Source organism: Perca flavescens, chromosome 18 (genome assembly GCF_004354835.1).
Source record: "Perca flavescens isolate YP-PL-M2 chromosome 18, PFLA_1.0, whole genome shotgun sequence".
NCBI classification, from domain to species: domain Eukaryota; kingdom Metazoa; phylum Chordata; class Actinopteri; order Perciformes; family Percidae; genus Perca; species Perca flavescens.
The window spans coordinates 30,266,985-30,294,732 of NC_041348.1; the positions used below are offsets into that span (position 1 = coordinate 30,266,985).

Here is a 27,748-nt window from a genome sequence, read left to right on the forward strand (position 1 = left end):
TATAACGGCGGATTTGCCTGGCGCACGCCAGCGGGAGCTGTCCGAGATGCAGCAAGGTAATAAATGCCCGTCTTGGCCGGGTGGCGATGTTGCTGTGGCCTGTCAGGCGCAAGTCTGGAGAGGATTGCTACAGCCATGGAGCGTGGGTCTCCAAACGCACCACCTGCTCCTGTTGTGCCCCTTCCTCTTCCCCCCCACTCCATCTCCGTCCACCCACTCCACCAGGAGCACATTGCGCATTACTCCCGGACCAGATCCCGCCATAGTTCAACATCACGTCTCCTTAAGTCCTCTAATATTTCCTCATTTATGTCATCAACACATCCATGATTCATGGAAATGTTGTGTAACACACAACAAGCCACAAAGAATGCTGGGACTTTTTGAGGACTGTACTGTAAAGTGCCTCCTGATCTATCCAAACACCTGAAGCGCATTTTCAGTAATATTTTCCTTTGTAATTATGTATGGTTTGCAAAAATGGGAACTGCTGCGTCCGTTTAGATGAGAGAAGTGTATGCGCGTTGTGCACACGCTACATTATGGCCAAGCATGCGCCCCTAAAATAGACTAGCGCCACTGACTTTAGACCAGGTTTTTCCTGGTCAGTGGCGGATTTGTTTTCTGAAACTGCAAAATAGCACCAAGTAACGTATGCGCCGGAACACGCCTCCTCTTTTTGCTGAACCACCCCCGGGAGCGCAAATACATTCCCTAATTTACCGACGTGCCTCCGTGGAGGGAAAAGTCCGACGTGCGTCGGGTGCAAAATAGGAATGATACATGCGTCGGTGTACAAAGGCAATTGCGCTGAGTGCAAGATAGGACCCTTAGCCTCAGACAGCTAGAGCAGCTAAAAGCACATTACCTTTCTGACATGGTCGCACAACACGTAGTACAAACTAATTCTTTGCTAGTCCTTTTTTTAACCCACACACATCAGTCAAACTCAAGGCAGGCCCTTCACATATTTTGATCCGGCCCGCATATCAATTTAGGTAAACAAGTTTTGGCCTGCCTATTTGTGCACCGTACCAAAAAGACGATTCAGACTGCAGTTACACGAGACTCTTGAATTTTGGCAGATTTGCCGACTTTGAGACTCAGAACTTCCCCCAGAAGCAGAGAGTTTGCATATTCAGGCTGAGAAACAGGTCGCTGTGAGTCAGCTGTGTGGTAGCCTGCTTTTAAAAATGTAATCCTTGTTTTTGCTTGATTTGCTAAATTTGCTCAAACTTTTTAGCTGAATTTTTTTAAGGATTTATGTCTGTAAACTTACCACCCTTTTTTGTCGCTTTTTTTTCTATGATGGCGAAGTTACTTTTTGGGGGCTTTATGTCAGAAATATTTGACTTTCTCAATTAAATAAAAGCATGTCCGTAAACTAAACATGTCTGGCCCTTGATGTGATTCCATTGTGGCCCTTTATTCACTAAATGAAGTTGGCCAGCCCTGCCTCAGAGGTTAAGTTATCAAGACATTGACCTTCTTTTCCTTGTCTTCCGTTTCGTTCTGTCTGTCTCTTGCAGTGAAGAACAAGATTTTGTACCGGACCAGCGCCTGCATCCAGATGCAGAAGACTGTTCGGATGTGGCTCTGCAGGAAGAAGCACAAGCCTCGGTGGGTGTCGTCGTCCCCCCCCTCCTCCTCCTCCTCCTCCTCCTCCTCCTCTTTCTTCTTCATCCCTCTGTGTCTTTCCCCTTTCCTAATACCCTTCCTCACCTGTCTACCCTCCCTCCTTGCTACCTCCCTTGTCCACTTCCTCTTTTCTTTTACTTTCCATCCTTTCCTCAGTCCCCCCCCGCCCCTTTTTCCTACCCACCATATTTCCTCTTGTCTCTATATTTCACTTCATCCTCCCTTCCCTTTGCTTCTCTGCTTCCTTTCTGTCCTCCTCTTTATGGTCTTCATCTGCCTTTTTTTTTTTTTTTCATCTCCCTTTTCCTCCCTTTTGTGCTTCCCATTTTCAGCCCCTGCACCCTTGCAGTCTTTCTTTTCTTTAATCAGTCTTTCACCTCCATCTTCCTCTCTCTGCGTCTCTTTTTTTTCTCCTCCCTTCCTTCTCTCCCCTTTACCTGCTCTCCTCCCTCTCCTTCCTCCCTCCTTGCTGTCTGACTTGTCGACCTCCTATTTTACTTTGCATCCTTTCCTTTGTTCCTTCTACACATTGATTTTTTTCTCTCCAAATTTGCTTTTCCTCTTCCTCCTCTCGTCCCCTTTTCTCTCGTCCATCTTTAGTCCTTCCCTTTTTTTCCAACTACTTTTTCAACCTAACATTCTCTCCTTTTTTCCGCCTTCTGTCCCACCTCCCATCCTCCCCTTTCCTCTGCCTTTCTTCCTTTACATATTTCTACCCTCCTCACCTCCCTTTCGTCCTTCCTTCCCCTCTGTTTATCTCCTTCTTGCGCTCTTCCCGCCTCTCCTCCTCCAATTCCTCTCCGCTCCCTCGTCCTCATCTTTCTCCTCATCATTTTCTTCCTTATTATCTGCCACTTTCACAGCTCAGCAGTGACAGTCTGCCTGATGCACGCACACTCACACTCGCATACACACACACACATACACATAGACACACATACACACTCACATATACACACACACACAGTCAATCACACACACACACACACACGCACGCACACACACACGCACACACACGCATGCACGCAGCTCTGCTTATTACCTCTGATATTTGACAATAAACAGAATAGACTGAAAGGGGGAGGCAGGTGGGAGGAAAGATGGAGTGTGCAGTTTTTTTGCCCTCTGCAGGGGCATTTAGTCTGATCTGGCAACCCGCTGGCCCGTGCTAACTGACGGTGTGTTTGTGTGTGCTGGGTTAGAGTGAGCGTGAGGAGTATTAATGACTGGGGCGGAGATTTAGTTCATAAACAACGCAAGTGACAAACAGGAAATGAGCAGAAAATTAACACATGCCGTATGGACATTCTTCAGCGCGTGTGCAGAAGATAACAAGTTTGCAACATGCAACACCTGCAAGGAAAAAGTAGGGCGTGGAGGGACGACACCAAAAACCAAAATCACTTTTTTTTGTTTGATATTGGATGTGAAAGAAGGAAATGGTTCGTTGCACTTTAGATGTGTGTGAATGTCCCACACCAGGAGTAATTTATATAGTTCTATTTTATAGTGATCCATTATCTGGTCTATGTTCTGTGCAAAATGTTCTATTAAAGAAAAGATAGAAAATAAATATTTGTGTGTGCTGTAAAGTGGTTAGAATCGGCCGGCCTTACTCACAGAAAATCGGAAATTGGAATCGGCGTAGAAAGCTGTAATCGGTGCATCTCTAATTCAAAGTATCACTGCTGTCAAGAAAATTAAGAATACATTTTCTGTGTTTTTGTAGTCCCGCATTGCCAGACCTTACTCCACAGCACTGCGGAGGAGGCTCTGGCTAGTCCACACAGCATATCGTGCTCTGGTTTATTGGCATTTCTTTAAACCAATCACAATCGTCATGGGCGGGGCTAAGCTCCGGACGGAGCCATGGTGCCTCTGCTAAATAGTCTCAGGAAGGAACTTGTTTTGGTGGAACATGTGTACGTTCAAAAGTAGTTTTAGTCGTGCAACAGAAAACTCCGATTGGACAGATAGTCTAGCTAGCTGTCTGGATTTACCCTGCAGAGATCTGAGGAGCAGTTAACCATAGTCCTCACAAATCCACCGGAGGTTAGAACGGCGGAATTTCCGGCCGCACCGGAGCAATCCCGGTAATGAGAAGTTATTGATATAGGCTAGTGTTTTTGTTATCTAAGCAAGATGAAAGTTTGCTTTCCGTTTTAGTATGAAGACAGCTTTAAACTCAGTCTCTGCTGCCTTTTGTTTTAAAATACCCATTAGCCCAACTTTATGGAACATCAAACCTTTTGAATGTAAAAGCTTAAAGCCAAACTTTGATGCTGTTTTTCCATAACTTCTGGTGTGTACGTGTTTCAGGATTGACGGGTTAGTGAAGGTGCGTAACCTGAAGACGAGGATGGACCGCTTCACCGAGGTGGTGGCCGGGCTGAAGGAGGGCAAACAGGAGATGAGCAAGCAGACCCAGGATCTGGAGAACGCCATCGACTCCCTGGTGGCCAAAATCAAGGTGGGCGAGATGGACAGATTGACCTAAAAACCTCATCTGGGTGCCTGCGCGTGTGCTACTATTCAGCCATGAATTGGGGTAGTGCAACTCATCGGTATTTGAACCGCAGTTACGATTTTGGCTCCTAATGATCACAGTAATCGAGACAAACCATTATTTTGCAAGTAAACTCTTACTTTGTCTTGTGTTCTTTTATTCGGATCCCCATTAGCTGCTAACAATGTAGCAGCTACTCTTCCTCGGGTCCACATAGAACAATCACAACATATACATTAAAATACCAAACGTCTTATGGTAACTTTTTGTAATCATTACTTTATTAGCCTAACTGGGTGGAGAGAAAGCTATGCTATAATCATGCGCAGCGTCTCCTCCACTGGCACGCATCACACGGGGCCTGCTGGGCTGTATTACACGGAGCTTGATGAAAAAATAAAAAACAGGAGAATTAACTTTGAGCATGTTTGGAGGTAAGTCGGAGGTATGGAACCATTTTAAACCAGTCGTGGGCAGTGACAACATACGTGTCGGCTTTGTCAAGTGCATTAAAGGCGGCCCGCTGCTCTCCTATGGCCGCAAATAAAACAGGGGCGATGAACAGAGACATGAAGCAGGCTCGCCGTGGCAGAAAAGATGATGGTCAGCCTTCAACCTCCTCTTTTGTTACTTCTCCAAGCGTAGCCCTTCTAAACAGATTTCTGCAGTTCAAACAACTTAGAATAGTAGTTGAGAACGTCAGTTATAACGGCCCATGTATTAAAAAAGTGTCAGGTTTAAATCGGGCTCTGGCTCATAATTACAGTTAATGGGCCGGGCCGGCCTGGGATACAGCATGCACAGGTAGGGCTTGATTTTTTGGGCCCGATCTAAGCTTTGATATAAAGCCTAAATTCCTCCATAAAACCCCATCTGGCTGCCTGTGTGTTTGCTATTATTCAGCTGTGAATTATATATAAAGCTTAAATTCCTCCATATATCCCTCAATGGAAGCTCTTTGTTGTGCTGTCTGCTCTGACAGACACATACGTGTGAAGAGTTTGGTTTCTAAAATAGGATTTTGAGTGTTTTGACAAAAAGTGCCACCTACTCTCGGTGAATGATGGACAGCATGAAATTAAACCACACGCCGGTGAAGTTCGACAGACCACTGGAGCCTTACGGCCCCGCTTGACGAAATGAAAACAAGTTTGAGCCCCAGGAATGTTTTTTTTTTTTTTTTTAATATTAAACGATAAAGTCCAGGTTGAGATGTTTTTCCAATTTATATACGGCATATAGAGCTTCTCATGTGGATGGATCAAGAGATGGAAGAGCTTTTTTTGACATGATGAGGGTATGATTCGGAGATCTTTACCCAAACAGATGAATTGAGACTCTCGACTCCTCGTTATCATAATTAGGGCCCAAGCACAAAACTGCCAGGGCCAAACGGTGCATGGCACTCAATAAGCGAGGAACTTATTGTTTTTGTAGGGATTATTATTATTATTATTGCATTTTTTAGGGGCTTGAAATGCTGGAAAACTCACAAAAATGTGCACACATGTCAGAGCCATAGCTGCCAACACTCCCATTTTTCCCAGGTTTCTCCCGTTATTTAGCCCTATCTCCCAGACCCCTCCCGGTTTGTTATTTCTCCTGGGAAACTCCCGCAATTTGCATCATGGCCCAAACTCCTATATAAATAATCGGACCAATATGTTTGTCTAATGTTGCCAGATCTTGTATGAAACGCATCCTGTTCACACAATCCACACACCATATACAATGTTCAACCCGTTTGTCACCTCAAGGTTCTTTGATCTTCACAAAATTCAGTGGGAACATTGGTCTCATCTTGAGGAACACGTATCATTTTTACAATTTTTTTATTTAACCTGACAGGAAGTTGGCCATCTTTGATTTTGTGCGTTCATTTTCATTTTACCACAACGTGTTTGAGGACTTTAGGATTCTTCAAAACTCTCGAAATTGTGCAGCTATGTTCAAAATAGTAAATACTTCGATCTGAGATCACATTCAGGCCTGAGCGTGGCATGGTGGCTCTATAGCGCCCCCTAAATAGTTTTAGCCTTTGACCACATTTTTGACGCTGTCAATATACACGAATACTCACAAAAGGAATCCAATCTGCATGGTATTTTGCATGTACGGTAGACTCGGTGGACCCTCACGACAAAAAGTTATCAATAGAATTCTGTTGGTTATGGCGTATCTTGGCAACAGTTATTCTGAATTAGACAAAACTCTGCACATTTCTTCCCCATGCTCCACTCAGGGCTGTGTGAAAAATCTGAAGTAAATCGCCCAGGCATCCCGCCAGCACCCCCGACGTGCTGGGAGGGGTGGAGGGGCCCGTTCATCGCTGCTCGCAGCTTTAATGGTATTTGCTGTCGAACTGGATTCAATTGTGTGCTTCTCTCTGCCCTGCTTTTACATAATCTTCCCTATGAATGTCATGAATCTTTAATGCACTACAGTGGTTTAATTTTCATAATTTAGCAACGCTGTCTTCTTTATCCACCCCCTCCTGCTTTTCTTACTCGAGAGGAGTCATTGAGGTTTGAGTGTGGCAGTGAATGTCGGGATTAGAAGGACAAACTCGGGTCCGACGGACTCAGCGGTGAGCCGGCGTCACGCAGCTCTGTTGGAGAGCAACTAGCTGTCGGAGGAAAAAGACTGCCGTGACAGCAGATGCGTATGAATATTCATTCATACACCTTTCCCCCCCCCCTCAGGTTTTTTTACACCTGCCGCCCCCGGCAGCTTCTGAGGACACCTGAACATACTGCGGCAGCGACCTGTGAGATTCCTGACGCTCTCAACGGGGATTTAGACGTTATAGTCTGGTGCTTCAGTATCTGTCTACAGCTCTGATATCCCATCCAATCACAGTCAAGAACATCCTCAAAGATGTTCGTATATTAGGCCGTGATTATAGATGCTGACAGCTTTACTTTGAAGGTAGCATGTACAGGAAAGCAACTTCCTGGAAAAGATTTCCGTGTGCCTGCCTTGGATGTGTAATAAGACCTGGATGCGATATTACGAATCCCACTATGGCCACGCCAAGACTCGCTCTTTAATAGCATTTACTGGCCAGGCGTCCATGCAAGGTAACGTAACCCCATTTGTTCAGGTCCTATCCCCTGACCAGTCAGCTATCCTAACCTCAACCACTCGAGGTCAAATGCCTAACCCCAACCGATCGACCACTACGGCGACGCCAATGGATTTGTAATTTAGCGACGTGGATACAGCGTTCATGCAGAGTCCCGTTTATTCCTGCGAGAGTTGCTCAAGTTCAACTTCGGTGTTTAAATTGACCCCAATGATCGGTGCTGCTTCCGCGCTGCCGGCCGAGCTGGTTGCTTCCTGTTTAGAGCTCCGGCTGAACGTCCTGCGGCACTGGAAGAATCCCCGAAATTAAACGTTGCTGATTATAGACTCTTATCACTCTGATTCTGTGTCCATCAGAGCACCATGATGAGCCGCATCGATATCGATCACGAGTACCGGGCGCTGGTGACGCGGTCGGAGCAGCTGCTGACCGCCATGCAGAACAAGAAGAAGGAGGAGGAGGAGAGAGAGAGGCTGCGGCGCATCCAGGAGGAGATGGAGAGAGAGAAGAAGAGGAGGGAGGAGGAGGAGAAGCGCCGCCTGCAGGAGGAGGACGACAGGAGGCTGTGAGTGGGAGGAGTGGGACGGGGTTCAGGTTGGGACGGGAGTCAGGGTGGGACGGGGTTCACACTGGGACAGGGTCAGGTGCTACCCTTTCCATACCTTTACATCTTTAATTACAAAAATAACCTGTACCTTTCCAGATTTGCTCTTCTGTATTTTTATTGGGACACGCGCATTAAGAGGCACCTCTTAAAAGCTGCCGTGTTTCGACCTCTTCTCAGTGAAAAACGCTGCAGTGGACGGATACACTCACTGTCCACTCTTTTAGGGGATTTACATAATGAGGATTTGTTTTTATATATCCGAGCTATGAAGTGTTATCAGGCTGCTCTGTACTTCTGCTGTGTTTAGCTGACGCTGGTGTCCGGGAGAAAAGGTCACAGAGTGTTGAGAGAAAGTTACTCAAACGGTTTCTATGGAGATACATCCCCCTCAAAAAATATGAAAAACATCCCATTCCCCAAAAGAGGTAGAAATTATATTATTATTATTATTATCTTATATCCTAACAGTTATATCCTTCTTTGGGCTGTTTCGTTCTAGGGGTGGGAATCATCAGAGCCCCTAGGATACTTATGTCACGATACGATCTTATTGGAATTTTCAACAACAATGCAATATTCTGCGATTATATTGCACTTTATTGCCTTTTCCCAATTTCAAATGATGTCCCCAAAAGGAAACTTGGTCAACATCTGTTTTATCTAAAAAGATAAGCTTGTCTGTTTGTTCATCTCATTGCAAAATGGGATTGTCAAGCAGACAAACTGACCAACACGTATATAATAACCGATCCATACTTGGCGTCTATGTATCGATACAGTATTACCACAGAAGCACGCCCAGAATGCACCTGAACACACCTCCCTGTAAGACCAGCACGCCCAGAATGCACCTGAACACACCTCCCTGTAAGACCAGCACGCCCTTGGGTGCACAAATGGGCTGTGTTCAGCCTACCAGCCGGCTCTCAGGGAGCCAGCTCTCCCTGACAATGACCCTCTCTATTTCCTAAATGACTCCATGTACGTGGCCAGTGAGGTTTTAAATCCATCACGTTCTGCACACCCAAAATTTCCTTTCCTGCCCTGAATGTGTCGGGCATATTCTTCAGTCAGGTTTGACCCTCAGTCCTCCCCTCTGTATCTGTAAAGTCTTTCAGGAGGACTGATGGGGACCATTGTGTTCGTCACAAACCACTACCCGCTAATGTAAGACATTAGCGATGACAGCCTACATTTTATGGCCCACTTTCTCTTCAGTCTTCTTCCTCTGGCAAGGTATGAGCTCCCAAGATTCACCGGGAAGGTCACCCACTGGAAGCAAAGATAAAGTCGCTGACCCTGTAGTACCTTGTTTTATTCATCATAGATCCAAAAAAAATTTCACAAGGATGTGTTAAAGCAGGGGACTTCAACATTTTTTAAGCCAAGGACCATTTAACTGAAAGAGAGATTGATCAGGGACCCTCTTCTACATACTGTATATTGTATAAAATTGAGTTGCATATTAAACTGGGCCTACAATAATGTGTGGACGGCCTAAAGACTTTATACATACCTGTTTAGTGCAAAAATACTAAGCTATTAAAACAATAATTGTTGGCCAATAATCACGTTAAGACGGGGATGTTGAAAAAACGTTCAAAAAATTTACAATAATTTGGTGCCCCCGCCCCCCTGCAGTGACTCTGAGGACCCCCTAGGTGTCCCAGACCCCCTGTTGAAGATTTCTGTGTTAAAGGGTAACTTTGTTGTTGTTTTTTCCCATGTTTTTGTGTCTAAGTGACTGATAGAACCAACAATCTTCAATATTCAGTATTAAGCAAGACAAAACAAGGTGCAATGTTCAATTCTTCAATTTGTGTGTCTGACAACATTATGGAAAGGATCCCTACAGAGATAGACCTTTTTGTTAAAGAGTAAGATCCTTTTTGTTTAACATGAAACAGACCCAAAATCACCATCACCAAACTCCACCAGACTCCATGTAAATAATCAGGGGCCTCATGTATAAAAGACTGCGCAGCTTTCATACCAGAAGATGGCGTACGGCCAAAACTTGAAAAGTACCTACGCACAGAAATTTTCACATTCACATGTATAAAACCGGTCGTACGCCAGGTCCTGCGCACCTTTCCTTTATACATGACAATCCACGTGAAATTGAGCGCACATGAATGAGTGACTGACCCCGCCTTGCCTCCTCCCATAAATGAATATGGAAATTACTATAAATGCGTCCCCGACGTTATTCTTTGTCCAATCACAACGGGTTATCCCGCTGCAGACGAAGAAAAAAAAAAACTTCACTGACTGAGGTTGAGGTGCTGATCGCGGAGGTGGAGGCGAGAAAAAAATGTTCCGTTTGGAGGTTTGTCATCTTGGATAAGCAATAAAAGAAAATGCCCAGAATGGCAAATGGTGACCGGGCGGTGAATGCACCGAACCATGGCAGAATAATAAAAAAATAAAGTTTAATGTCGAAGTGGAAAGCAAGAGAATAGTGGCAGCGCCGCACCAGTTACAGAACAACATACATCTCAGTGCCAGTCCAAATTACGCAAAATAAGCAGTTTGAACTCACTGATGTAATGCCATTTATTTTATTTATTAAGTGTTAGTAGCTCAGTGAAACTGAGTCCAGCGCGAGGGAGACCTGACTCAGAGGAGGAGATGTTAGTGAGGCCAGCGTCTCCACGGCAGGTGACAGTGCGCACAGATCCGCTGTGCCACGCATGGATGAAATAATGAAATAGTAAATAGGACTACAATAACCGAAATATGTGCAGAATTAAGACAATCAAGACGGCCCATTGTTTGGTGGACCGGGTACACCTTGTTCACTTTATAGCCTACAAATCATCCACGGGATTAATGACACATCACATGAGTTAGTCCCCCGACACAGCGTTTGTTCCTGGGGTGATGGATCCGTGCATCCCGCCTCCTGTGCGACTTGGATGTCTGAGCCTCAGCAACTAAAGACTCTAGACACTACTGCATTTTCCGTGTAATTTTCTGCGAGTAAGATATTTCATCTATGGGGAATACAGAGGATGACTGAAAGTATTTTCTAAGTGGATTTATCAATCATTTTCATTTTTATTTACATGGAGTCTGGTGGAGATATGCTGGCTCTATACACGCTAAAAGTCCTGATTATTTACATGGAGTCTGGTGGAGATAAAAGTATCTTATTCTTTAGCAACAAGGTATAACTCTGTAGGGATCCTTTCCAATGTTGTCAGACACTTAGAATAATAATCTGAGTCTGTCAGTGGCAAAAATAGAACTTTTAGTGACGCTAACTGACGGTGAAGCTTTGTCCTGTAGGGTTACATTAAAGCCCGGTTCACGGCTGCCGGTTACAGCGTTCACAGACGTTTCACAGATTCACTTGGACACCAATAACCCCATATACATTTACACTCGTAAACTTACTTACAGACTCACACACACCCACACGCTGTAGACATGTATGCATACACATAACAAAACTAATGGATGTTATACTGGGCATGAGAGAGAAGGGCAGAAAAGAGGTAAAAAATGAAGAGAAAAAAAAAACACAAAAACATGAACTAACATGGCAACATACACACACACATACACAAACACACTGCTGGGTTATCGACCATTTGTCAAGAAGCGGTTTCCATATTTTTTAGAAAGACGCTCTCTTGATTGGCAAGCTTATGTCGAATGCCTTCCACGTGGATTACATTGCCAATCTCTCTCTTTCTCTTCCCTCCATCAGGAAAGCAGAGATGGAGCTGAAGAGGAAGCAGGAAGAGGAGGAAAGGAAGAAGAGGGAGGAAGAGGAGAGAAAAATGCAGGTGGGTGTTGGGTCTGTCGCCCCGGGCGTCCTGCACACTCTGTCAGCCTTTTGTTGTTTTAACCCCGCAGCTGTTTGCAGATGGTTCGCTCCGGAGGGAGTTATAGCACTCGCTTCAGTACAAAGGTGTAAAGTAACACACACACACACACACACACACACACACACACACACACACACACACACACACACACACACACACACACACACACACTGAGCATTAGAGAAGACTCTCTTCCCAACCTGAAATACTCCAGTGTAGAAGTGGTTTATTACAGGAAATAAGAGCCCTTAACGCCATTGTTTGCTTGGTATTAAACGTTACATTTACTGCAGCTCGTTGTGTTGGGAAAACACCGTCTCTTGAGGCAAAATGCTCTGTTATATATATGTTTATACAAATACTGTTCACCCCTCATGGGCCGGATTCACAGTGTGGAAAGTGTCGCTGCTCTCCATGCTTACCAAGTACAGGCCCGTACCCAGCCCAGAACCTGAGGTTCAAATACATCATTTTGGTGACTTCTTAATGCACTAATTTGTGCTGGATTAGCTTGTCTGCTGGTATCTAAACCACCACGAGCACACAGCGACAAACACAAATCAACAGAGAACTCTGTAATGAAACATTAATTAACGTGTATCGAAGCGGCTCTGTTGTGAAGGCTAACGGTGCTCGGTTAGCACAATGACATCATGTTAGAAAGCACAGCCCAAATGATTTGTCATAAACTAAGTAACATTAGTGTTAGCCACAATGCTAACGGCATTGGTAACTAAGCCATACAGTGCTGTTACTATTTTAGTGATTTATAAGCAACCAGTTTATTGCAGATTGTCTTGTTACTGAGAATACAGCAGTTAGAAGGTAATTTATAACTAAGCTAACTCTGACAGCTGTAGGGGAGCTAACATTAACTTTAGCTGTCTCCATGAAGCTCCCAGCTAAGCCCCTATAACTCGCCACGCAGTTAGGAAATATGAACGAGCTAACTAATGATAACATAAGCATTTTGGCTCGGTGAATGTCGATTTTAAAGTCATGATAAAACTATTTCCATCCTTCTTCCGATTTCCAGCCGCAGATTGTCACTCCCCCCCGTACTAACGTTACTCGGTACGTAACGTTAGCTCCGTGATGTTGTACTAACGTTACTCTGTATGTAACGTTAGCGCACAATGCCAATGTGTTTCTCACTCCCGTAACTTATTGTTCATCAGACGTGACATGAGTGACGCATGCGGGTAGGCCAAGGCGAGAAGAGGGAGATTAGCTAACGTTAGCCAACCTTTTAAAAAAAAAAAAAAAAAAAATCACATTCAAATAGTAATTTTCAGCATTCAGATTTTTTTTTACTATTCAAATTATATTCAACTTTTGGAATTCGTACCCTCAAACATTTTGTCCAACATTAAAGTACAGAAAGGAACCAAAATGAGGGCTCTCTGTTCCAGGACACACAGACATGAATTAGAAGAAGAAGACTGAAATAGTAGTATAATAACAATATGGAGAAAAGGTAAATTAAGTGCATATCATGTCATATTTAAGTAAATATTAAGTGTAATAAGGAGTTTGAATATATAAGGAGGGTAAAAGTGACACCTTTATAGAGTAAGTTTAATCAAACTTTAGCTCTCTTTGCTTTAAGAGGACTTTGTGTAATCAGTTATTTCACAGTGTGATGAAATGTTCTGAAATCACAGCTGCCTGAAAAGGAGTCCAGTTTTAAACACAGAGTTTAAAAAGAAAGCAGGGGGCTTGAGATCTCCACTTTTGAGCAAAGTTGAAATTTTGAGCATATCAAACACTTCATTTCTTGCATTCTGGGGGATTTTTCTGCATCAGTTTGTGCCTTTTCTGCATCACGTTATGGTGCAAATGTTTTTATATATGTAAAGGAAGTTATTATTAAATTTTTGGGGAAGGGGGAGAGGGTTGCAGTGGCCAGTTTTGATAATAAAGGGGGGGGGCTGTAAACCCCCATCCCTGTTGTAAATTACGCCTTTGCATACAATACTTTTTTTTTTAAAGGGCTGCAGGTCGGAGTCAAACCTGCGGCCGCTGCGTTGAGGAGTAAACCTCTATATATGGGCGCCCGCTCTACCAGGTGAGCTAACCAGGCGTCCACAATACTAAGCTTTTAAAATAAAAATTGTTGGCATTTTCATATAGTCATACATCATGTTTTAATGTTAAAATGTGGCGCGGATTAAATGTATATGTGGATGGCTACCTTATTCAATTACATCTTATTTATAGTATCAAATCATAACAAGAGTTATCTCGAGACACTTTACAGATAGAGTAGGTCTAGACCACACTCTGTAATTTACAAAGACCCAACAATTCCAGTAATTCCCCCAAGAGCAAGTATTTAGTGTGACAGGGGCGAGGCAAAAACTCCCTTTTAGACAGAAACCTCGAGTGGTGAGGAAAACCTGGGAATAAAGATAATGGAACTATGACTAGAAATAGTAGTTGTAGTAGTTCATTGCGTAGCAGGACACAGGGCATAGCAGGGAGTAGCAGGGCATAGAAGGACGTAGCTGGACTAACCTTTGGCTACCTTATAGCTACCTTAAGGCTACCTTAGCTGTATGCCAGGAAGCCTATCAGCAATGTTGTGTACAAAAAAATATATCTTTACTAATAATATGTTGGATTCATGTTAATATTTTCAAACATATTTAAAAAAAATTTATTAAACCATCAAACAATAATTTGGTGGCCCCCCTGCAGAAACTCTGAGGACCCCCTAAGGGTCTCGGACCCCCTGTTGAAGATCTCTGCCTTAAGAGATACAGTTAGGTACTGATTATGACAGCAGGAATTTCATCTCATCAAGTTATTTAGTCTGCAGTTCGAGCCCTAAAACCATAATTTTCTTCAAACGAGAAGAAAGCAGCTAAAAATGAAGAGATAATTTCAACACGCATTGATTTAAAATCAGGTGTTTATTCTGATACTGGAGCAGCAATCTGCTCTCAATCATCACTCGTCTCTAGAAACATGAATGAATCACATTGATTTGCTCGTTAAAAAAAATACAAATAAAAGTAATTTAGTCTATAGCACGGCTTTTCAGACTGTGAGGGAATCTGAATGCAGACATGATGCTGTGATTTACATTCTCTGAGAATCCCGTTGTCTTCTGTGTCCATCGCGAATAAATGTCCAAAAAATCCACTTAGAAATCACAGAATATTATAACAGCAGAACTTGCCTGAGAATCTCCACGTTGTAAAGTTGTATTCAGTATCAAAGTAATCCAGTGATGGCTGTCTTTACATCCATGTGTGCAATGCAAACAGGCGCTACTGATAGATCATTCGGCATACACAGGCTGTTTGTACATATAGCTATGAAAAAGTAAAGCACTGTAATTTTTTATGTATTCCACGTATTTATTGCTGAATGCACCACATTGACTGCTGCTGTATAGTCTCGCATTGCCAGACCTTCCTCCTTGCTCTGGTTTATTGGCATTTCTTTAAACCAATCACAATCGTGTTGGGCGGGGCTAAGCTCCGGACGGAGCCACAGTGCCTCTGCTAAATAGGCTCAGGAAGGAACTTGTTTTGGTGGAACATGTGTACGTTCAAAAGTAGTTTTAGTCGTGGAACAGAAAACTCAGATTGGACAGATAGTCTAGCTAGCTGTCTGGATTTACCCTGCAGAGATCTGAGGAGCAGTTAACCATAGTCCTCACAAATCAGCCGGAGGTTAGAACGCCAACACAGAGGCAGAGTAAGGGGACGGACATCCGGCCAAAAATGAGGGACATCTGGCCGAATTTCCGGCGGCACCTGAACAATCCGGGCTAAACTCCGACAGTCAAATCAAGTTTTCGTACGATATCCTAGTAACCAGTTCACAAGAATGCGTTGCGAACTTTTAATGGTGCCAATTTGAGGCGGCCGGCCCACAGCGTCAGACTTTAAAATCCCCTCCAGAGACGCAGGCATGCTGCTTCTGGAAATCTCTCCTGGTTTGGAGGCGGCGGCAGAAATCTCTGTGACAGATATCTCAAAACCAGAATAAATAAAACCTGCGGCAGATGCCTCAGTCTTGCTGTTTCAGACATGCCAACACATTGCTGTGTATGTGTGTGTGTGTGTGTGTGTGTGTGTGTGTGTGTGTGTGTGTGTGTGTGTGTGTGTGTGTGTGTGTGTGTGTGTGTGTGTGTGCGTGCGACACAGCAGAAAGAGAGCAGGTTTGACTGCTCACTGGGTTTTATCTGTATCATCCAGCGTGTCTGCGTCCAGCCCATCTTTTGGCGTGGCAGGGTTCGGTTCTGTTTGTTCCCCAAAGCGTCGACCTGGCCCGCTTCATGTGCAGAATTAGCGACGAGCAGCGGCCATTCGGATCAAATCAAAGCTGCTGGCCGGGGGCCCGGAGCCCCACAGCCCCAGGCCGGGTTACCCACAAATCTGCTTCGCGTCCACCAGCTCACGGACGCTTGTCAGGCTTCTCCGCATGTTTCCCCTCTCTCATAAATATTCACGAGTCCCTCTGCAGACTCCAGCGGGGCCCAGGATTTAAGGAGAGGATTGGCAACGTTTTATTTCTCTCTTCAAACCACACATTTATATTTATGATCGAGATATGATTTGTCACTAATCCTCTGAGGACAAAGGACGCGTGGGCGCCTCCAAACAATGTTTTTCCATTGTCCCTCTACTCAAGAAAACTGTATTACAAACCTTCATTTTCGACATTTATTATGCATTTATCTATTATTTTATTCATATAGTACACTACTTTTGTGAACCTAAGACTTTGGTGAAAGGTATGTTTTCACAAGAGGTTTAAAGAAGCGTACTTTAGCGCCAAATTATCTCTTTACACATTGCTCTATGACATCACTATACAGAAAGCTGAGTTTGTTCTGAACATTTTGATATGCAACACATGGGAATCAGGTTTTATTTAAGTACCTTTTTCAAAGGGGAATTTAAGAAGATATGTAAAAATGGAAATAAAGAAATGCTGAAAGAAATGCCCTTAGACCTCAGAGGGTGATTGCCAGTGTTAAACCAAAAGTTCATATCCATAACTTACACACACTTTCAAATGTTCCTCAGTATCTTCAGTGGCTGAAGATACATTTCACGTAATGAACTGAACACCTTAAGTTCCTTGTGTCCTTCCTGAGTCGGTCAAGGAGAAAGGTGGAAACAGGAGCATTAATCATCGGGGTTTAGAGTCCCTGGTTCCTTCTTTAATCATTTTTTTGTGTGTGTACATCTACAGTTTGAACACAATTCCCATCTTTGCTATAATAGTGCAAAGTCACATCTTCAGCAGTCCAAAACCCAAAGATATTCAAGAAAAAAAAAAGAAAATCACTCACTTCTGAGGAATTGGAACCAGAGTCTAAGGCTGTCACTATCTGATGCTGTTCTGAGTTGGAACAGTTCTGGGTCCTTTTAATGTTGGTGGTGCATCCCACTACACAGCAGCTTTTAGTAGAAGCTTTTAGAAATATCAGACTGTGAAAATACGGGGTCAGCCCAATGCTCCCACAGCCCTACATTTCTAAGATTTTTCTTAAAATTAGGGCCAATGTTCCCACAGCTCTATGTTCCCACATATCTAGGACATTTTCAAAATTAGGTCTCGTGTTCCTACATTTCCCTTCAATTTAAGACCTATCATCCCACAACATTTTTTTAGGGTTAGGGGGATAAAATCTGATAAACAAATTTATGAAAAAGGAACTCTAGGAAAAATCTTAGAAATGTGGGAACAGGGCCTAATTTTCAGTGAAAAAAAAAGAATCTTAGAAATATGGGAACATAGGCACGCTCTCAAAAATATGTAATTACAAAGACTACAAACTGTGTGTAAGTGAGGTTTCTCTGAAGCTACGATGTCTGTGTGTATCGTACCGGGATGTAACGTTACTCATACGAGCAGCAGGTATGGCTCGTTCTTTTCGCTTCCGTGCTAGCTAGCTAGCGAGGTGACGTATATTGTGCGAGACAAGAGATGTAGTTCACTGAACGGTTTCACATAAAACTAAGTGGTACTACGACAAACCTACGACAAACAGAGACTTTCTTAACTTGCCAAATTATCTTTTAAATTACCGAACATCATATGTCTAATTCATGGCACAATTCAAGCAACTGCTTTTGCTCCCTCAATTTACATCATAAAAATGTAAACACTGCCACACTGGATTTTTTTTCAGAATCTGCTCTGCCATTTCTTTAAAAATAATAAACACAAACACAGATCAGTGTCACTTCTGCAATCATCTTACATTCATATGACCCAAATTATGTGTGCAGTGTGCATCATATGGATTGGTGCAGCGTCTCCAGCAACACAGAGCTGCCTGTGGATGCCTGTCTGTAAATAATGCCGGGGAAAAACGCAGCAGCCGTAAAAACGCAAATATTGACCCGATATATGTATCGGCCGGCCAATAAAATCGGTCTATCGCTACTCCTCCACTTGCCTCCCTTCCTAGGAGGCACAGGAGAGACGCGAGAAAATCATGGGAGGAGGAAACGAGCAAATGTGTTTTTAGTGGGATGGGCGGAGTTAGCAACTCCTTCAGCTGCACGGCTTCCAGGAAGGCTGCTCTTGTGTGTCCTTGGCTATAGCTTCTTAACAATCCCTCCTCGTAGCCTGGTCCTGCCAGACTCTGGTACACTAGCCTGGTCCTACCAGACTCTGGTACACTAGCCTGGTCCTACCAGACTCTGGTCCATTTCATTAGTCCAGAGAGTCTGGCCACTCTCCATTGACAAGTGTTAACTTTCTTGAAGGCGGGTACTCTGCTGAAGTTTAAAACTATTGGATCTGCCCAGAGCCACTCTGGATCTGCCATAACCAATTGCTAACGTTTGGTCGTGATGTTGGCTTAGCATCGCTAGCGTTAGCGTTAGCATCGCTAGCGTTAGCCTTAGCCAACTCCTTCACCACTAACGGAGCGAGCTGGAAAATCAAACTGTTCCCGAACCCTGTTGGGAGGAGGACCACGACATCATGGCCCCCAACGCAACTCAGCAAAGATTGGTCTTGCTCGGGCTTTAACTTCTGGATATTCTGCAGCGTTGCCACAACAGACCGAATGGCTTCGCTCACATCTTTCTCCGCTGCCGTTATGGAACTACAACTCAAACTAGCGCACGACCTCAACGTCATCGTTCTCAGCCACTCCCTCTGTTCGCTGATTGGACCGGTAAAGATTTGATCGGAGAAAACCCAAGAATATACCGTAAAGCCAGACGGGGTACTGAAGGAAAATGTAAATAGGAGGGCGGAGCCAGGCTACCCTCCTCGGTCCTCGGGGCAGAAATGAGAGCTTTGAGGCGGCCTTCACCGAGGAGGGACAGAACAACTTCCGGTTCAGCCGAGGAGTCGAGGAGCTATCAAATAAGGGTCATTAGATGCAGCCAGTGTAGCGTCAGGAGTTGTTTTCCCCTCCGGTGTGGGCGTTACTTCAATACGTTTTGTCTCTATGCTGCTGTTAAAATGAAAGTCAGTTTGATAACAGCAGGATCCTGACTTTAATGTCCTTTTAACAGAACGCAGCAGCAGGCACTAACCATGCTGCTGCAGTCTGGCAGATATTTTACACCTGCAGATAGCCGACATCTCTTCTCCAACACTACCACACATGAACATATGTTACCAGCAGCACCGACACGCCAGGTGGGCAGCGAATGGACACGTTCTCACACAGTACAGCCAGTCAAAAAAAGATACATATACACAGTGTGTGTATGTATGTATATATATATATATATATATATATATATATATATATATATATATATATATATATATATATATATATACAGTACAGGCCAAAAGTTTGGACACACCTTCTCATTCAATGCGTTTCCTTTTTATTTTCATGACTATTTACATTGTAGATTCTCACTGAAGGCATCAAAACTATGAATGAACACATATGGAATTATGTACTTCACAAAAAAGTGTGAAATAACTGAAAACATGTCTTATATTTTAGATTCTTCAAAGTAGCCACCCTTTGCTTTTTTATTAATAAGGGAAATAATTCCACTAATTAACCCTGACAAGGCACACCTGTGAAGGTAAAACCATTTCAGGTGACTACCTCATGAAGCTCATTGAGAGAACACCAAGGGTTTGCAGAGTTATCAAAAAAAGAAGAATCTAAAATATAAGACATGTTTTCAGTTATTTCACACTTTTTTGTTTAGTACATAATTCCATATGTGTTCATTCATAGTTTTGATGCCTTCAATGAGAATCTACAATGTAAATAGTCATGAAAATAAAGAGACACATTGAATGAGAAGGTGTGTCCAAACTTTTGGCCTGTACTATATATTATAAAATGATGCATATATTCACTACTAAATTTTTTTCATTGCAATGTCTACACAAATGTATTTATTATATAATTATACTACTTGATTCATTTTATTATTCATTCTACAATTATCATTTGTAGCCATTTGTACAACTTTCACTATTTTTTTTTCTCTTTTGTAGATTCAAATTTTGCTTTTATTTGTGTTTATTTTTTGTGATTTCATGAGCATTGTTGGAGGTGCCTGAGGCCAAAGACTTTCATTCCCAGCGACTACTTTTGTTATTGTTGTGCACATGACAAACAAGGAAACCTTGAACCTTAAAAAAAGCATTGTGTGTGTGTGTGTGTGTGTGTGTGTGTGTGTGTGTGTGTGTGTGTGTGTGTGTGTGTGTGTGTGTGTGTGTGTGTGTGTGTGTGTGTGTGTGTGTGTGTGTGTGTGTGTGTGTGTGTGTGTGTGTGTGTGTGTGTGTGTGTGTGTGTGTGTGTGTGTGTGTGTGTGTGTGTGTGTGTGTGTGTGTGTGTGTGTGTGTGTGTGTGTGTGTGTGTGTGTGTGTGTGTGTGTGTGTGTGTGTGTGTGTGTGTGTGTGTGTGTGTGTGTGTGTGTGTGTGTGTGTGTGTGTGTGTGTGTGTGTGTGTGTGTGTGTGTGTGTGTGTGTGTGTGTGTGTGTGTGTGTGTGTGTGTGTGTGTGTGTGTGTGTGTGTGTGTGTGTGTGTGTGTGTGTATATGTGTGTGTGTGTGTGTGTGTGTGTGTGTGTGTGTGTGTGTGTGTGTGTGTGTGTGTGTGTGTGTGTGTGTGGGCGTGCGTGTGTGTGTGTGTGTGTGTGTGTGTGTGTGTGTGTGTGTGGGCGCGTGTGTGGGCGTGCAGGTGGAGATGGAGCTGCAGCTGCAGGCGGAGCGGGAGCAGGAGGCGTCCCGGCAGACGGTCCTGGAGCAGGAGAGGCGGGACCGGGAGCTGGCGCTGAGGATTGCTCAGAGCGAGTCGGAGCTCATCCCTGAGGAGGTGCAGATCGACGCGGGCCTACGCAGGTACCCAACACCGCTACACTAGAACATCATCTATATCGTAACAACTAATTTAGCCCCGAAAGAAATCTACTCGTAATTAAAGTAGTTAATTTAGGTTATTTAGTTTATAGGTTAGGTTATGACTGACTGACAAAGTAGATAAGGGAAGGAAGGTTTATGGCATTTGTTGTCTGGATGTACTGTATTTGTATTATACAACCAATTAAACCTGAGCCAGGCCATAAAACAATGATAGCAATCATATAAGATTCATTGGCCGATACGCAAGTTCAGGGATCGGTATCAGGAAGGAAGTTATGGTATTGGAACATTTCTAGTTTTTAGACGTTTAAGTTTGGCTCTGTTTGTAAAATGTAACAACATATATTTTTCAAAGCGCAGTGTTGAAAAGTATTGTTTGGGTATCGGTACGGACACTCGACACTTAGTATCATATAAGATGTTTAGAAAGAATTCAAATGATATCCAGCTTTAGTAGCCTCGTTTTAAAGGTCTCATGGCATGAACATTTCACTTTATGAGGTTTTTTAACATTAATATGAGTTCCCCCAGCTTGCCTCTGGTCCCCCAGTGGCTAGAAATGGTGATAGGTGTAAACCGAGCCCTGGGTATCCTGCTCTGCCTTTGAGAAAATGAAAGCTCAGATGGACCAATCAGGAATCTTCTCCTTATGAGGTCATAAGGAGCAAGGTTACCTCCCCTTTCTCTGCTTTGCCCGCCCAGAGAATTTGGCCCACCCATGAGAGAGAGAGAGAGACATCATGGCTTTCAAACGAGAAAAGTGGCAGTTGGCTTAATTTTGGGAAAGAGACTTCAGATACAGTATTAGGGGACCACTAAGGTCTATATAAAAGAGACTTCAGATACAGTATTAGGGGACCACTAAGGTCTATATAAAAGAGACTTCAGATACAGTATTAGGGGACCACTAAGGTCTATATAAAAGCATCCAAAAAGCAGCATGTCATGGGACCTTTAAAGTCTAAAGAAAGTTTTGCTTTTTTCAGAGATGGGTGTTTTTACATTCCGACCTCCAAAAACTGCGGCTACACAAAAGGATGGGTTTGATTATCAGGCATCAACTCTTCTGAATCCCTGTTTTGTAGCTGACTGTGAACCTTCGGCTTCAATTCAGTATCATTCATCATTTACCAAACGGTATATTTGTCACGTTCCAGTGGGTTCAGGTTTGACAGCATAGAGTGACTTATTATTCAACAGGAGCTGATATGATGCTTTATGTTCAGTGTGGGTTCAACATTCACTCACACGCTGAATGTTTTATGATCCTGAAGCCGTGGCAGGGAAGGCTGAAAAATCGACCAATTTCCTGTTTCTCAGTTTGACATTTTGTTGACTGGAAGTTTCTGTTGGACTTTTGGCTTCTGGTAGTTTTTTTCAGCAACTTCTCAGAGTTATTTCAGAGCAGAAACTGTCATTTTAAATCTTTAAACCTCTCAGACTCTGGAGAAACCATGGTCCATCCATTCAATCCTGTGTTTTTAACCATTTTCTTCTTTCTTTTTTTTCCCCTCCCAGTAACGGCTCCTCAGTTCCATCATCCCCAGAGAGAGCAGCGTAAGACCCGGCGATTCAACCCTTTGATTTAATCCCCCAATCCCACCTGCCCTTTTTAAAACCATAACCACCCCCTGCATGCTGTAACAATCTGCCAGCCGAGCAAGCACCGCTCTGCTCTCTAAACTAACAGTGGCACAAGTTAACTAGCAGGCACTTTCCTTTTTATTTAAAGGGTAACTACTATTTGTTTCAACCTGGACCCTATTTTTCTATGTGTTTGTGTGTAAGTGACTGATAGGAACAACAGTCTTTGACATTGGTCCAGTATTAAGTGAGAACGCTGTAAACGGCAGCCACAGACCGGGCTGCAATGTAACCCTATGGGGCAAATATGCATCATCAATTAGCGTCCACTAAAAATGCTTGTTTTGCCGCTGACAGACTCAGATTAATATTCTAAGTGTCTGACAACATTATGGAAAGGATCCCTTCAGAGATAGACCTTTAAAACATCTTTAAAAGACCTTTGTGTTTAACCAGCTCTGAAGTCGCTAGCGCTAAACCCACCAGACTCCATTTAACCCTTGTGTTGACTTTGGGTCACTTTGACCCGTTGTCAATTTTTTTATATCAGAAAATAAGGGATGTAGAAATAAGCTCTGAAAATGTGTAGAAGAAAGATTTTACAATTTAAAACGTTGGAAAAAGCAACAACAAACTGTGAAAAAAAGGCGTCAAAAACTGTTAATTAAAAAAAATGTTACGATGCTAAAATGACTGTTTATTTACATGGAGTCTGGTGGGTTTAGCGAATGCAAAGGATGTTACTCTTCAACAGAAAGGTCAAACTCCTTAGAAATCCTTTCCATAATGTTGTCAGACACTAAGAATATTAATCTGAGTCTGTCAACGGCAAAACGAGCACTTTTGTGAAGGTAAATACAAGCTGGACAATTGTCCTATTAACTTAGTTATTAATATTGGACTAATGTCAAAGACTGTTGTTCCCATCAGTCACTTGGACACAAAAACATAGGAATAAAGGGTCCATGTTGGAAAAAATAGTAGTTACTCTTTAAGGTAGAATAACTTTTATCGTCCAAAGTAATTAGCGGTTTCAATGGTTGCACCAACGTGATTGTCACCCAACAGAAACGTGATCTGGGCCTGGGTTTATCAAACTTCTGAGGATTATGAGAAAACTTCTTAGGGGTAAAATAATAAGAAGCATTAACAGTCCTACTCCTAAAAGGGATAGTTTGGATTTTTTATTTGAAGCGGGTTAGTATTAAAACGTCTACAAGTACGGACGAAATGAATGCAGAGTACGGAAAGTAGACTCAGTCCAAATATCTAACGTACAGACAGGATCTAACATTGAGCATAAATGACTTTCCGTGATTTCCCCGGCAATGTTATCAATACACGGATGCCAAGTATCAATCTTTTCTTACATAAATTGCACATGAGAATTTAACTTATACAGAATTTGAAGTTGGGGAACAAAGGCTGGGTGGGAAATAAGTATCGTGATAATAACTGTATAAATGAGGCTGTAGTCTTGTCATTGGCGCTCTGAACAGTGTGTCAGCAGCTAATGGCTTACGAGAAAACAGCAGCTGCAAGTTGTACAATGCTATAAATCTGCACTAAGCCCAATTATGTGTTTTGCGTCAGGTAATACAACAGCATCTTGTTCATAATGACCGATGCGAAACGTGATGATCATTGAGTATGTTTACATGCTCACCAATATTCCACTATTCTGAATATGACAAAATTCGGGAATTTGATACAGGTCATGTAAACGGCATATTCTGTATAGATATTCTGAATTTATACAGCTTTTTTCCGGTATTATTTGTTTTTTAGAGGCATTCTTTGGACATGTATACAGCGCATTTGGAATATGCGTCTTAATCAGGGTTTTTACCGTAGTTTACGGTCAGTTTATGCTTATTGCCTGTTTATGGCTTACAGTCAGCTTTGTGTGTTGCTATGGTTGCTGGACACAAACCAACCAGCCGACAGTTTGCAGGGCTGCAAACCCGATAAGGAGAAACACTACAGCTACTTTTAAACATCATCAAAGACGTGGCTATCAACAGGTTTTTGGATATGAGCCGACCTCTTAGAGAAGCTGGTTGTAGGAATGAAAGAGGGAGGCTGTGTTTGCACGCTCCAACTAGTCTGCCACCGCTGGTAATCTTTTAAAAACATCCCATTTTGCACGGCTGCATGTAAACAGGAATATTCACTTTCATTAGCCATGTAAACAGCTTAGTCGGAATATCGTCTTTTTCGGAATAAGGGCAAAAAAACGGATTATTATGTGCATGTAAACGTCGTTGGTGTTTATGCCTCAGAAGATGCACGCAATGTAGATCACTTTTAACCAATGTCGGAGATTGAGGCACATTTTTAAATCCAAGCCGTTTTACTCTTAGCTTTATTTAGCAGGCGTTAAAGTGAATCATTTCTACTTTTCTCTTTCACTGATGTCCAAAATGTCCCCTCCAGATGTTTGATAAACTCGGGCCGGGTCCTGTGATCAGAGTCAGAAGAAGAATCACTTCTTGGTTTAGACTCTGAAAGAAAAAAAAAAAGGAATCACCTTCCCCTTCTCTTGATTGGTTTTGTGATTATTGTCCGGTGGCGCTCCGTCTTATAATCCTATAATCTTCTGTTTGCAGCACGGCGGGAACCACAGTACTCAAGAGCTTGACCATGTAGGTTTCCTCCCAATACCAACACACCAAACACCTGCTACACGTAGACATGTTGTCGCTTTTGTTAAGGTATATTCAGAGAGGCTTCATACGTCAGATGCACTCCTCTGTAGTCTGCAGCGATTTCCACCATCTGTGTCGCTCGGGAGGTCAAACGTAGTTCAACGCCGCATCCTGGGAAGTTAAAGCGCTCGGTGGTCGAGCGGCAGCCTCCTCCCTCAGACCTCTGTCTCCGCTCTTACCCTGAAGCGACCAACATACAGAGTCCCTCTGAAAGTTGAAATTTATGCTTTATGTCCCGAGTCAGCTGTAGTCGTGGCGACATTAAACTGTTCCACACTTTGAGGATGCTGAAGTGGTGCATCGAAGCACACCAGATGGGTTTTCTTTCCATCGCAGGGCTCATTACAAATTTCGCTGCAGTATTTATGATATTTCTTCCCTTACAAACTGTCTAAGAATATAAAAAGTTAAAGCCAATATGAGGCGAGCAGCAAAGCATCCTCAGGAACAAAACTTTAAATCCATTTGGCTTTCAGCTAGTACTAATAGATATTTTATGATGTACAGTAAAAGAGTAAAGAACTTCACAGACTGAAGAATCCAACATGGATATGATATGGATTTGTTCTTCTTGTTATTCATCTACAGATTTTTTCTGTGCACTCCGTAATTTGTATAAATAGTTGTATGCAAAAAAACACCACATTCAACATGAATTGACTTTTTTTAAAACTTGGGCCGTCATGCTTTTTTAGGGAAGAAATGGCGAAGGAAATGACTGAACTTCTGTCTAGGTGGGTAGAAACCATTCATACAAACTGACTCTCCGAATCTCCACACAATCTACCGCTTCAATTTACCACAACAATACAACTTTTGATCAAAAGAAGAATAAATGATTGAGAAATCCTCTTGAAGAGTTCAGTTGATTTGTCGATAATCCAAATGTAATTGAAGAATTCTGATTAACAGAGTCAATTCCTCTGAGTCTTAAGATCCACTGCTGGTTATTGTATCTTCTTGTTCATTTTGAACCATTTTCTCTTTGCACATGTTTTTCTTATTCTACCTCTCCGTACACTCTGCAGGGTGATGGACAGATACTTTAGCTGCTCCTGGGTTTAAAAAAGAACAAAACAAAAACCGCCTGGTTTCAAGTCTGCAACGCCAACGTTTTAATGAACAAATTAATAGTTACCAAACATACAAAAAAAAAAAAAAAAAAAAAACTGAAAAGACACAAAGTATTTCACTTTAAGAAAAAGCAAGAATAAGCAAAAAACAAAACTGCAAGCAGTTATGACGGGGTCCAAGCCTCCCCGCCCGTCCGTGAAAGCAGAACCCAAAGCGTGACAGCGGTGAGGCAAACTTCAGGAAATATCGGAACGCAAAAGCAGCAAGCAGCAAGGGGGGGGGGAGGAGACAATAGACCTACTTTGGTGTATCAATTCACCATTGTAGGCGGGACCAGGTAAAAGCTACACAGAAATTCAATTCAACTTTTATTTATAGTGTCAATTCACAACAGAAGTTATCTCAGGACACTTTACAGATAGGGTAGGGCTAGACCACACTATCATTTACAGGGACCCAACAATTCCCCTCCACCCCCACCCCCTAGAGCAATTGCACGCATTTGGTATGACAGTGGCGAGAAAAAAACTCTTAAACAGGCAGAAACCTCGGACAGAACCAGACTCTTGGTGGGCGGCCGCTGCAGCACCTCTGCGAGTGACAGTGCACTTTCTCATCAGATTACTAATTGGCTCAGGCCGCCTCTCAATACGCCTCAAACACTCAGTGTCAGGAAGTATCGCCAGGAAGTGACTTAGCTCGCTGCCGTAAGCCAACGTTTGCCTCTCGGGAACGCGGTACAGCCGCCTCAGGTCTGAGGACAGCTTCTCCCTGCCAAGCGTGAGACACAGAGCAACCCAACAGGATTAGAGAGCCAGCAGGGCCCCGCCTCCAACTTCCCGGTGTTCTAAAAAGGGGAAATCCCGGTCACGGATTAATCAGGCCTGTCAGCATGCCAACAGCAAAAGCCCACAGCTGGAGCCGAGCTTTACGCTTTAAAACTGTCCAACGGTCATTTATAATTTAGCAGAGTGAGCTGCCACTCATCGCCGTCAAACCAGAGGCGCTCTTTGACTCCCGGCGACTGAAACAGCATGCACTTTAACAATCTCAGACCCTCTGTAGTTCTTTTGTAGACAATATTTTTCTCTTTCCCTTTTGACTGCAACGCTGCTAATCTGACACCCCTGTTTCTCCTCGCTTTCACCTTCTGCAATGATCCTGCAGCTGCAACAAACCACTGTTACTTACATGTGTTGTGTTGAATCTGTAATTCTTGTTAGTTGATGACTTTCAGGTGGGTGGAGTTTACTGTAAAAGGCGATTCAGGTACTTTCTGAACCACCTTTTAGTCTTTAACAACACATAACAGATGTCATGTGGTCAGAAAATGGAGTAAAACTTGGAAAATATATAATTACTTCTCTACAGGGGTCCATGT

General features: G+C 43.1%; 1 protein-coding gene across 1 annotated transcript in view; it reads left to right on the forward strand.

The window, feature by feature from the left end:
* myo6a (myosin VIa) overlaps positions 1-27,748 on the forward strand; it is a 164,644-nt gene that overhangs the window by 117,096 nt on the left and 19,800 nt on the right. Inside the window, exons 24-31 of the mRNA XM_028605164.1 lie at positions 1,530-1,620; positions 3,958-4,108; positions 7,586-7,794; positions 11,552-11,630; positions 20,820-20,980; positions 22,520-22,558; positions 25,195-25,230; positions 25,989-26,027. Of these exons, the coding sequence (XP_028460965.1) occupies positions 1,530-1,620; positions 3,958-4,108; positions 7,586-7,794; positions 11,552-11,630; positions 20,820-20,980; positions 22,520-22,558; positions 25,195-25,230; positions 25,989-26,027 (805 nt within the window). The remainder of the gene's footprint in view (positions 1-1,529; positions 1,621-3,957; positions 4,109-7,585; positions 7,795-11,551; positions 11,631-20,819; positions 20,981-22,519; positions 22,559-25,194; positions 25,231-25,988; positions 26,028-27,748) is intronic.